The following is a 12,190-nucleotide window of genomic DNA, read 5'->3' on the forward strand; positions in this document are numbered from 1 at the left end:
ACTCCCCGTGTGTGCTTGAGGTTGTCCCCCTGTGTGAGAAATGACTGTTTCATTTGGGTGCCTCCTATGGTCTATGTGTTGTTGAGGACTTGGTTAGGGAGGGTGTTGGGAAAATGGTCATGGATGCATGCTGCGGGTGTTGTGCTAAAATGTCCAGTGGCAGAGGTATTTTCTGATGAGATTTCTCCCAGACAGCTTCAGAGGAACAGGCTATTCATGATCACCAGCCATTTGGCTTCAACAGAGTGCTTCAGGCCAGGCAATGACGCTTTGGCTCATGGCACCATGGCTTCCAGAGAAGGAACTGTGCCAGTGGGTGGCTACAGAATGGGCCACAAAGGACAAGACTCAGAGAGGGAATTCAAATGACCGAATTCAAATGCTGAAGTGGTGCAGCACAATTCCAAGTCCCTGAGCTTATCTCCACCCTGCCCTGTCCCACATGCCAGGGAGATTTCTGGGAGCTTCATTCTCATCCCTGAGATGAGAAGGGCACTTGACCTGGCGGCTGGGAGGGCCTCCTCACTGCCTGAGAAAAAGAACCCAACCTCTAAATGAGCTTCGTAAGGGTGAAATGCACAGTGCCATTGCTCTGAGCACAAGGTGTGCCCGGTTAGGAGCCAGTGGTGCTAGGGAAAAAGTGAGATTTCCCAGTGTGTGGCACGGAAACTAGTAAAACAGATGACATCACTGCAGAGAAATGCTTGGAGAACAATGGCTACCACCACTGGGAGACGTCATCTCTCCAGACCAGCTTTGCCGGGAACTGTCCACCTCGGACACACAGTGAGACGTAGGCCAAGGAGATGGCACAGGGTAGTAGATAAAGTCAGGCAGACTTGGCTCTCTTACATACAACTTGCATGACTCTGAGCCAGCTATTCATTTATCTTAGCGTCATTTCTCGTCTGCTAAACAGGGTTCATGACATGACCATGCTAATACTAGTGTTCAGCTCAAGGGAGCTGGTGCCCATGAGGATGAAATGTGGGTTGGTTAAGGCTACCAGGATTATTCAGAATACTAGCAGGCATTAAATTATCGTGGCTAATGTCAGAGGATTTAGGGTCCTTGGAGTCTGCACCTTTCAAACAAAGGTTTCCATGAGGATCAAAAGAGTTAATAATATATGGAAAGTATGAAGGAGGAGGTTAGGTCCACAGTAATCACAAGGGTGTTAGTTTTAGCATTAATGTGAGCACTCTCCATACTAAGGCCTTTGGTCCCTTTGGGTGTGGCTGCAAATGATGTCTTTCAGCAGACGAGTTGTAGGTAAAGAGTGGTGGTGTATGTGCTGGGGAACTGGCCTAAGAATTGTGCTGGCAGAGATGACCGAGGGGGATGTGGTTGGTGGTCTTCGTTGGCAAGGTAAAGGAGAGGGAGGGGACACCTGGTGTTACATCTGGGGACTTCTAGGCAGTTACCCTCCCTGGGACCACCAGTCTCTGCAATCCTGGATTTCACTATAGGAATCCACGCTAGTGCCTGCCATTGCTAGTGACAGTACTGAGGGCCGGGGTTCAGAACAAAGGTCAGGACCTCCTCTTCTTGTCACGCTGCTGCAGGTCAGCTGTGATCCCAGAAGAGCAGGCTATGGTGGAGAAGGGCCCCAGCCCTGGGCTGACCGAGCTGCCTGGGGTCCCACAAGCAGAGGAACAAACAGGCTGCACTGCTAAGACGGAGCTCCTTTGCTGGCCCTGTGGGTTGTCAGTGCTGTAGGATTTAGCCTTTTCCTATAACTACTCCCCAGAGAAGAACACAGCGCAGGGGAGACAGCGATACAGCCAAGGCGTCGGGACTAATTGGCCTCTGTTCGCTGCACCACAAGCTGAAGCTTAGGAAAGGTTTGAAAGGAGATGCCATTTGGAGAGAGAGAACAGTTGAAAACAATGAGGGCTAACAGGGATCCACAGCCTTCACAGGCAAGGCTGTGTGGTTTCAGTTCCCATTTCTCACAGGCAGCCTGACGCTCCCAGCCATCCCACCCACACTTCCTGCTTCCTCTCCTCTCTGTGAGCAAAGTATGGCTACCTCATAGACATGAACATCGTTTTTACCAGAGCCAAAGCAGCTTCCCCTTAAAACCACCTCCTGTCTTTGCCATTGTCCACCATGATTCTATTTGTCTCTTTGAACTGGAAGTCTCATGCCGCCATTGGCTGGGCAGAGCAAACTGCCCCTTGCCAGCCCTGCTCTGTGTGCCCTAGTTGAACCAACACCCTTCCAGTGGAGGGGAGGGGTACCTCTTCACTCTCTCTTCTCAGATGTCGGGGGCTAATCCTGCTTACCTGCCATGGTTACAATGAAATGTGCAATCTGCTCGCGGGAGACAGCCAGGATAGTGACAGGTGCCCACAGCTACCTCTTTATCATATTATGACAAAGCAGGCATGGGCTGAAAGAAACTGATGGAGAAATTGATTTTTGCCCTGTCTTGACTTCCACAGGCCCTGAAGTTTCTGCAGTCTCTGGTTTCTCCTTCCAGGAGCCTGTTGCTATAGGAACCTGGCTGCTGGATTTAATTGTCTCTATTGGGATGCACACGCCTTTAGGCTTTTCCCAAGCTGAAGAAGAGCCTGTCAAAAGGTTCTTCTGGTCATCAGGGATCCTGACGATGCAGCCAAGGGGCACAGTCAGTCTCTCCACTCTGCGAGCACTGAGCTTACAGGGCCATCCGCTTTCTCAGAAGCTGTGTGCCCGAGTAGGGACAGTGCCACCAGCACACTAGCATGGTGAGCCAGTGGGAGGCCTTCATTGTATTCTTTTGCTAAGATAAGCCAAGGGGACAAGGACAGTAGTATATGGAATGGTTAAAAGTATAACACTGTTTAAGGTCAATTTATTTCTAATATTTATTGAGCACCTGTTACAAATCAGGTCCAGAGACCTAATCCTTAATATTCAGATTAGAATTCTAAACCTCTCCTGATTGTCACAGAAATTTAAATATATGTGGATATTTCAAATACTTCCTGGAAAAATAAGACTAACGGCAATGTGTATCTTCCATGAACTTTTTAAAGACCCCTCGAGTATATAAGAGTCCAGCTGTCTCTTAATGCATTTGAACTGGCTTCGGGAAGGATGCTGGGTAGTGGTCCTGAGGGTCTTGGGTTATCCATGATGCCTGCTAAGGTTGAGAAAGCTTCAGCCTGCCTCCTGGTCTACCAGTTTCACATTCAAAGTAGTTTGAATGGTCTACAAATAGTTTGAATGGTCTACAAATTGCTTTGTATCTAGAATGGGGCAGAAAACTGAGTTCTTGGCTTAGTTCTTTTAAATTGCATGTTCTTTCTCTTCAAAGAATTTTTCACTCTCTATCCCAATCCATTTATTTCCTTTTTTCTGGTGGTGGTGGTGGAGAGGCGGGAGGGAGACAATCTGACCAACTTGTGAGCCTCCTTCCTAAGGGAGCAGACAGGCCCTTGAAGAAGGGGAAGTCTGGGTCCAGTGGAAAACAGTGGAAGAGACTCTTCCCTCCACGACGTGCAGTGTAAGAGAGAAGTTTCTAGTGGAATAACAATACCTTTTCCATCATCACATACATCATGACTCAAATGCAGTCAATTCTTAATTATCTCCCAATGGGGTTCACGTGCCCCAAGTCCAGGGAAAACCCCCAAAATTCATCTCATGTCATAGTCTGTTCTCATTCTAGTCCCATCACAATATCATCGCATCAGAGTATTAACAAATTGAATATAAAACAGATTTTTGATTTACTTCTTTCTATCTGCCCAATCTCAGGTGGGGGTTTCACAAGTCTCTGAAAGGCAGGTGGCAGGAGAGCTGTGGGTATTACAGAAACTGAGCCATCAGCCCCCAGAACCCTGAGTGGGGGCTCCTGAGTCCATCCATACAGCTGAACAGTTTTACTTCCGGGTCACACTGCTCAAACATCAAAGAGACCAATGCTTTTGCCATTAACCACCCTCCTGGTACAAAGACAAGGAGGACAGAACATTCAGAGAAGCAGGTTTGCCAAATGGAATAGCTGTCCATGTTTTCCAGAAAAGTTTATCAACTGGCATCATCACTTGAGGTGCTAGGGTCTCGCCAAGATAAACACAGAGATGTGAACAGACTGATGGTGGGGGCTGGGGTGGGCTGTGGTGATGGGGTGGGGCAGTGAAGGAAGCTGGGTTTCTTGATGGGAAAATGCTTTTGGACTTGGAGCAAGGTACTGAGGTGGGCAGGGAGGCCACGTGCAGATTTAAAGGCAAGCCAGATGGAGAGAAGTTCCCCCCAAATGACCCAACCCCAAACCCAAGAACACCAAAACAAACTCTAAGGAATCTAGCAGGAGCAGCAGCACAGCCTCATCGCGCTGAGCAGTTTAGAGAGTGGAGGAAGGAAGAGAAGGAGGAAGGGAACAGGAGAGGGAAAAGGGAGGGGGAAAAAATCAAAGCCAAACAAAATAAACAGAACCACAAACAGAACAATATAAACAAAAATAAACAAACCAATAACAGAATAAAATTTGTAACTCCTTTTTTTTTTAATTTCACAAAAGTTTTCACAAGGACAACGTTATAGAAGAAAACCCCCAGCAGTGGCTAGGTCATGCAGAACCATTAATTGTCATACCTTGGCCCATCCTATTCATCCTTGTTGCACTTTAGAGAGAGAAGTAAGCTATGTGAGTTTTACAACGCTTTTAAAGTGTCATACTTCCTGTTGAGCACTTTAACTGGCACATTCTTATAGTTATAAATGTTCTGAGGGCATAACTTTATAACCTCCTATGCAAAGAATGCATAAAGAGCTCTTTATGATCCAAAACTAGGGGATATGTAGGTATAGTTATCTATATATAGTCATATATATTTATATATATATAGTTATATATAAAGAGAGTTATACGTAATACATAAATCAATACATAGAGGGGCAAAAATAATTTTGAAAAAAATTCTTCCACTCCTAGGGCTTTTTAATATACAGGTATACAAGTATTCCCCTCCCAGGAACTGCTTTCAATACTGCACTGCCCCTGTCTTTGATGTGGGAAGGTGGAGGGTGGTGACCGAGCCTCACTCTTTTTGTCAGTAAAAGTGCTTGTCAATTCACACAGCAAGCAAATCTTCCAAACTGTCATGCTGCAGGGGACAGGGGATCCAAAATCTAAACCCAAAACATTCACCATAAAAACACCTTTTCTTAGACAAGGTCCATCTGTGACACTTGGTCTCCTCCCTTTCACCCCTACTGGCTTTCATGGACTTCTTGAAAGGAAATGTTGTGAGCATGCCCCTCCCAGCCCAGGGCTAGGCCACCCATACGAGCGTTGGGTAATAGTGGAGATGACCAATGCTCAGTATCTGATGCACTGATTAAAGCAAGATCTGCTTGTGTGAAACATCTGATAACTCCATGTCCAAAAGGGAAATTTTCTACCTTTCCTCTCGTGCTTCCTAATTGCAAAAAGAAAGACAGAGACAGAGAGAGAAAACAAAAGAAAAAATATCCTGAAAAGTGTTGGCTCGCTGTGGCATTCTTCTTACTGCTCATCACATAATAAGGAGGAGCAGTCCTCTGCTGCTGTCACTCACCTGCCTAGGTGACTTGGCTGTGTGAGAAAAACAGAGGGCAAGGAATTCTGTCCTCCCAGCTCTCTTTCCACCAGCCAGCACCATGCAGCTGTCCTAGCTGGCTATGGTCTTTGCTGAGACCACTGAGGCTGGCTCTTCCCACATCCTGGTTTATTTAGCAAGTGGGCTCCTAGGAAAAACATGATTTGCCACTGGGTGTATCTTCTCCTCTCTCTAGTCCTCAGCTCCTACCTGCACTGGGGCCCTTGCTGATCAAACAAAGGGGAGTAAAAAGTTCCCCTGAGAATGCGTGGAAAAATACTTGCTCTTTCCTGAGCATTATTTATTCTGTACATAAGGTAAGTAATTCACCTTTTAAAGGATGTAAAAGTCCCAGGAAGGCAGTTTTTAATGACTTACATTTGATATTTATGATACATATGGCTTTTCATCCCAAATGTCAAAAGCGAAAGAAAAAAAATCCTATTCATATGGCAGCATAAGGAGACAGAATAACAATTTAATGTACAATCAAGCCTCTTTTCACTTAAACTAAATGACTAGAAGTTGATCCATCCACGAATGGAATACTATTCTTTCCTGCACTGTAAGTGGGAGAAATGTTCACAGAACTCCCAAAGGAAGCTGGCGCTGGGACAGAAGGCCTTGGTGAGTAACTAAAAAAAAAATCTCGATGTCCCCTGCAAGAAGTAGGTGCTTAGTACTCATCTAAGAAACTGTGAAAGCTTTTCAAAGGCTTTGCGATACTTCCGCCCAGAGAGTGGAAACAATCAGTAAGTTTTCTTTTTTTTTTTTTGATAGCTTGTTTCAAATACATGTGTGCTAGCTTCTTGTGTGAGTATAAAAAAGAAAACAATAACAAAAAAATCAAAACCCAAAGCACCCCAATAGTTCTGATTCTCTGCCCCGTGAAATAAACTGGCTCTGCCTCACCGACACGGATGGCAAGAGCTACCTTCTCATCTGCACTGAACTGTTCCTGTGTGGGGCATGCTGTGGGGCTCCCCCACCCCCACCCCCACCCCCCGCAAGAATCATAAATAACTGTTTTGGTCCGTCTGCTTATTTGCCATCGTGCTCAAGGGTTTTATGGTGGTGAAATAAAAATGACAACCACATGCACACTATCATACATATGCAAATATGTGTAAAAAAGAGGAAGGGACTAGAGGGGAGAACGGGAAAGTGACTCTGTTGGGGACAGCAACTGGGGAAATGAACGGCAGATACAGTGTCACACACGGTGGCGGTGGATACACATATCAAAGCCGCTCTTCCTGCACGTACTTCTGTTTGTCCCGCGACTCCCTGGACTTGGGTCGGTTCTGCCGGTTTGCTGTGGACGGGATGGAGTGCACGGAGGAACTCTTCTTGCTGGAGGACTGTGACGAGTGCGAGGAATGCGACAGGCTGGCCCGGGACTGGCCGGCGTTGTGGTCAAACTGCATTAAGCAGAAGATCAGGTCCGTCGGCACGAGCTCAAACTCGTAGGGGGGGTTGGTGATGACATACCTAGATGGGGAAAGCAGAGACAGATGTCACAGCCTGAGGGCAACCGGATGGAGAACTTGTGGCTCCCTGAACCAGGTGTGCTCGGATCACTGCTCTTCTAGCTGGTCCAACACCTTAGCATTCTCTTCCAAGTTTGATGAAATCTTCCTCTGTTTAAGGAGGCCAGACGTGACCCAGGCAAAGATGCCGAGTTACAGCTAGAAATGGGAAAACCAAACCATGCTTCCTAGGGTCTACATGCGCCTTGCAATGGAGGATCATGTTCACTTTCAGTCCCCAGCATCCCACAGGCAGGAGGTGTCATGGACTACACTGTAACTTTGGTTCTTGAATTTTCCATCTCAGACACCCATCACTAGATCTTTATTTACCAGGACCCAAAGTCTCCTTCGACAGCCCTTAATCTTTGCTTATAGTATCATTGGGAGGAGCTTCACTTCCATGGAAAAACATAGCACAGCTCCCTGCGTGTCAGCTCAGTCTCTACAGCTCTTCCACATGAGATCAGGCACTCTGGGTCACGCTAAGGGATGGCAATGACCTTTTCCTCTACAGCGGTGGGTCTCAAAGTGAGGTCCTTAGACCAACCCATCAGCATCACCAGGGCACTCTTAAAATGCACATCCATTTTTTTATTTTTTAAAATAGTTTCTTAAAATGCAGCATATGTATCAAGAAAGGCACTTAAGTATACAGATCAATGAGTTTTTGGTCATCTGCTCACCCTTATAACCAACATCCAAATTAGGAACACAACATTAGTAGTTCCCCCAAAGTCCTTACTACTCCTGTCCACTCCATTTCTTTTTCTCAACGTGTGAAACAAGAATATATTGTCATTTACATGCTATGACTCAGTGAAGTAACATTTATAACTATAATCCAAATGATCTGACATCTTGTCTTCTCTATATATGTTAATTACCACAAAAAAAAAGCAATTGTATTTTGTTTTGGGGCCTGGATTATTTCACTTAGTAAAATGTTCTCTAACTGCATCCATTTTGCTACAAATGTCAGGATTTCATTCTTTTTATGGCTGAGTAATAGTCCATCAGGTATACATACCACATTTTCTTTACTCACTTATCAGCTAAAATATATCTAAGGTTGCTTCCATATCTTAGCCATTGTGCATGGAGCTGCCAAAAACACAGGAGTGCAGGGAACCCTTTCAAATGCTGCTTTCATTTCCTTTGGATGTATTCCCAGGAGTAGGATAACTGGGTCATGTGGTAGATCTATCTTTAGTTTTCTGAGGAATCTCCATACTGTCTTCCTTAATGGTCGTACTCATTCATGTTCCCACCAACAGTGGATTAGGGCATTTTTTTTTTTTTTTTTTTTGCACATCCTCACCAGCATTTTTTATTTTTTGATATTTTGGATGATAGTCATTCTAACTGGGGTGAGAAGATACCTCATTGCTGTTTTTCTTGCATTTCTCTATTGATTAGTGATCCCAAGCATTTTTTCATGCATCTGTTGACCATTTGTATTTCCTCCTTTGAAAAATGCCTGTGCATGTCCTTTGCCCATTTCTTAATTGAGCTGTTTGTTTTGATGTTTGAGTTTCATGAGCCCCTTATATATTCTGGATATGTATCCATTATCGGATGCATAGTGTACAAATATTTTCTCCCATTGTGTTGCTTGCCTCTTAGCCAGAGCCATCAGGCAAGAAAAAGAAGTTAAAGGAATACAGGGAAAGGGGGAAGTCAAATTGTCCCTATTCGCAGATAACATAGTCCTTTATGTAAGGGAACCAAAAGACTCCACTGAGAGGCTCTTGAAATTCATAAGAGAAGTTGGCACAGTTGTAGGATACAAAATCAACATACAAAAATCAGTTGCATTATTATATACCAATAGTACTCTGACTGATAAAGAACGTGTAAGTTCAGTCCCATTCACAATTGCTACAAAAAATTTAAGTGACTTGCGATAAAGTTAACCAAGGATGTGAAAGATCTCTACAAGAAAAATTACAAAACACTCATGAAAGAAATAGAAGTAGACACAAAAAATGGAAAAATCTTCTATGTTCATGGATTAGAAGAATTAATATCATCATAATGTCCATACTACCCAAAGCAATTTACAAATTTAATGTGAACCCAATTAAATGGCAAGGACATTCTTCTTAGACCTAGAAAAAACAATCTTAAAATTCATACGGAAACACAAAAGACTCTGAATAGCCAGAGCAATCTTAAACAATAAAAATAAAACCAGAGGCATTGCAATACCAGATATCAAGAACTAATCTTTGACAAGCTAAATTCACTCCCTGATAAAAGGACAGTGTCTCTTCCAAAAAAGAAAAAAAAAAATCACATTGGGAAAATTGAATCTCACATGCAGAAGTCTGGAACAAAACCCTTACCTTACACTCTACACAAAAATCAACCCACAGTAGATCAAGGACCTAAACCTAAGTCCCGACACCAACAAATTAGTAGAGGAAAGCATGGGAGAAACACGGCAAGATATTGACCTAGGCAAAGACTTCTTGGCTAAGATCCCAGAAGTTTGGGAAATACAAGAAAAAATGGACAAATGGGATTACATGATGCTAAGAAGCTATTGCACGGCAAAGGACACAAGCAACAAAGTGAAGAATGCCAATGCTTAGCCCACCCAACTGAGACCCTCACTCCTCTTCAATCGTCACCTCTGAGGGCAGAGCGCAGCAATTCTTGTTTCAACAAGGTCCTCAGGAGATGCTCACTCGCCCTAAACTGTGAGAACCCACTGACAGACAGCAGTGGCCCCCAGCTCTGGCTGTACTCCGCAATTCCTGGGCATCATATAGATGTAATTCTTATTTATTTTTACACATGTGTGCATACTCGTGTGCATGATTTAAAAAACTGTTTGCATCAAAATAAACGTAGATTTTAATTCCATTTTCCATGAACCTTTTGATGTATTCTCATTTGCAATTTTTTTTTTTGCTCCAAACCAGTTAAATCAGGGTAAACATAGTATTTTTAAAAATCTCCCCAGGTGATTAAAAAATGCAAACAGAGCTGGGAAACACTCTTCTCTATGGCATTATTTCCTGGGGTATATTATGCAAACTCATTGATTTCAGTAATTCTAGGATGCACTTTTAATTTTTGCCTGCTATGAATTTACTTTAATGCATATTAGAAAAAATGTAACCAGCATGCCTAAACTGTTATTTGTCTGCTTAGGGTGATAATATACAATTTTCTTAAAAATAAATATATAAGAGTAAAAATGTGAATCAATTAAAAATATGCACAGTAAAGCATATAGGATTCTAAGAAATGGCAAAGGAACCATTTATCTTAAACACCAGCGATGTGAAATAGCTCTGTTAGGCACCCACAGAGGTTATCCAGTAGCCAGGGTTTGGGAGACTTCTGTAACTGGGCAAGCGAACTGTTTTACAGAACTTGGATTCTTGCCACAAGGCTTTTACATCCAGCTATTAGAAGTAAAGAGAAATGTCTCCCACAACCTCCCACCTCAGGGTGATTTAAGGTGGCCACAGTGATCTGCATGTTGCAAGCGCGTGCCTACGTGGTCCTTTGCCTTTATGGTCGGGGCTAGCAAGGGGCACTTAGGTGGGAGAGCAGAGTGGGCACACTCACCTCTTTGTGCACTGGCTGGGGGTGCTAAGGTGGGCATCTCTCAGCCGGTAAATTCCAAAACAAAGCATATTATAGGTTTTCAGAGCTTTGCAGAACAGGTCACCATAACAACCGCCGTCCTGGGAGACAACGAAAGAACAGAGAAACATCATTTTTACGTGCCTGCACGTGGAGCTCCAAGGGGGTGAAGAACCTATCTGTAAAAGCTGGTCTTGGTGTCTGCCGGGTTGCAGAGTCTGTGTCAAGGGACCGTGGCCAAAGAACCCAACGTGGTTAACAGCCTGCACCCAACCAGTGGGATTTTAGGGATCAGAAAATAATGCAGTTTTCCTCTGGGGTCGCACCCGTTTTCTACCAGCAGCAATGAGAGCTCCGAGGAGTCAGCCTCTCACTGTAAGGGAGGGGTAAGGGTGGAAGGTCTCTAAGGTACCCTCCATGGGGCAGGGGGCGAGACTGGCTCCTCAACACGGGGATTAGGCTTTGCCCCAGCTCAATGGTGGCCTTGGTGCTCAGCTCCTGCTGTCAAAACAGGCTGAGTGCTAATGGAAATCACTAGGAGGAGAAAAGACCCCACCAGGTCCTAGGGTGACAGACAACTTCAGGGAGGGACTGTGTGAAAAGCACAATTTGCAGGGATGGAAGACAATGTGTTTCCCCGGGAGCTGGGATTCACAGTTGTAATCAGCACACACCAGCTTCCCCGGCTTCCAGCGCTAATGCGAAAGGGGAAAGCAGACACACTGCCTTAGAGAGACGGGCCGCCCGCAGCCAGGGGGCGCCAGGGAGGGAGTAGTACCCAGGAGGCGCTGCAAGATGACTCCACGGGACAGAAAGGCGCTGTGTTTATCCTTCTTATCCTGGGAATTTCCAGATGGGCTTCCTATCAGGAAGGCCAGGGGTGCTTGTTTGGTGCGGCAGGTAAGCCAACCGTTGGGGCCCCTGCACCGCATCTCGGAGTGTGTGGCTTTGAGTCTCAGCTCCACCTGCAATTCCAGCTTCCTGAGAGGCAGCATGTGTTGGTCCAAATACTGGGATTGAGTGTCTAGCTCCCAGCTTCCCCTGGCCCAGCTCAAGCCACTGCAGGTTTTAAGAAGAGGGCCAGCAGATGGGAACCCGGTGTCTCTCCCCCTTTCCTCCCTCTTTTTTAATGGGTGATAGGTACAGACACTGGCTCTAGAAGTGCCCTTGTTGAAAAGCCCAGTCTAACCAAGTTCCTGGCCCACACCCAAACTAAGAGAGGGTGCCGGTCGGCTTCCATTGTTCAGAAAATGGAGGCGGCTTTTTGCCTTGGCAACACTGCTGCTGTTTGGACTTTCTGGGTAGCTACTGTTAGTGCAGTTCAAGGGTTCCCTCTTGAAAGACTCCCTGGGGCTGAGCTGGGAGCAGGGGTCAGGGCCACAGTCTCCTGCTAAAGTGCCGGACCTCAGCTTGTACATGAGTCCCAAAGGGAGGTGTTGGCCATCTCTGTCGCAGGGAGGGTCTGCAGGAGGGTGACTGGGTCCT

General features: G+C 45.3%; 1 protein-coding gene across 23 annotated transcripts in view; it reads right to left on the bottom strand.

The window, feature by feature from the left end:
• The window catches only part of KCNMA1 (potassium calcium-activated channel subfamily M alpha 1), a 783,049-nt gene that overhangs the window by 10,982 nt on the left and 759,877 nt on the right, over positions 1–12,190 (bottom strand). For 15 of the 23 annotated variants that reach the window (XM_070056978.2, XM_070056977.2, XM_070056983.2 and 12 more), the window contains 2 exons: positions 10,688–10,806; positions 6,840–7,064 (listed from right to left, as the gene is read on the bottom strand). In XM_070056978.2, the coding sequence (XP_069913079.1) occupies positions 6,840–7,064; positions 10,688–10,806 (344 nt within the window). 23 annotated transcript variants of the gene reach the window in all.

The sequence above is a fragment of the Oryctolagus cuniculus genome, chromosome 15, assembly GCF_051225735.1.
Source record: "Oryctolagus cuniculus isolate XC-2025 breed Fujian yellow rabbit chromosome 15, ASM5122573v1, whole genome shotgun sequence".
Lineage (NCBI taxonomy): Eukaryota > Metazoa > Chordata > Mammalia > Lagomorpha > Leporidae > Oryctolagus > Oryctolagus cuniculus.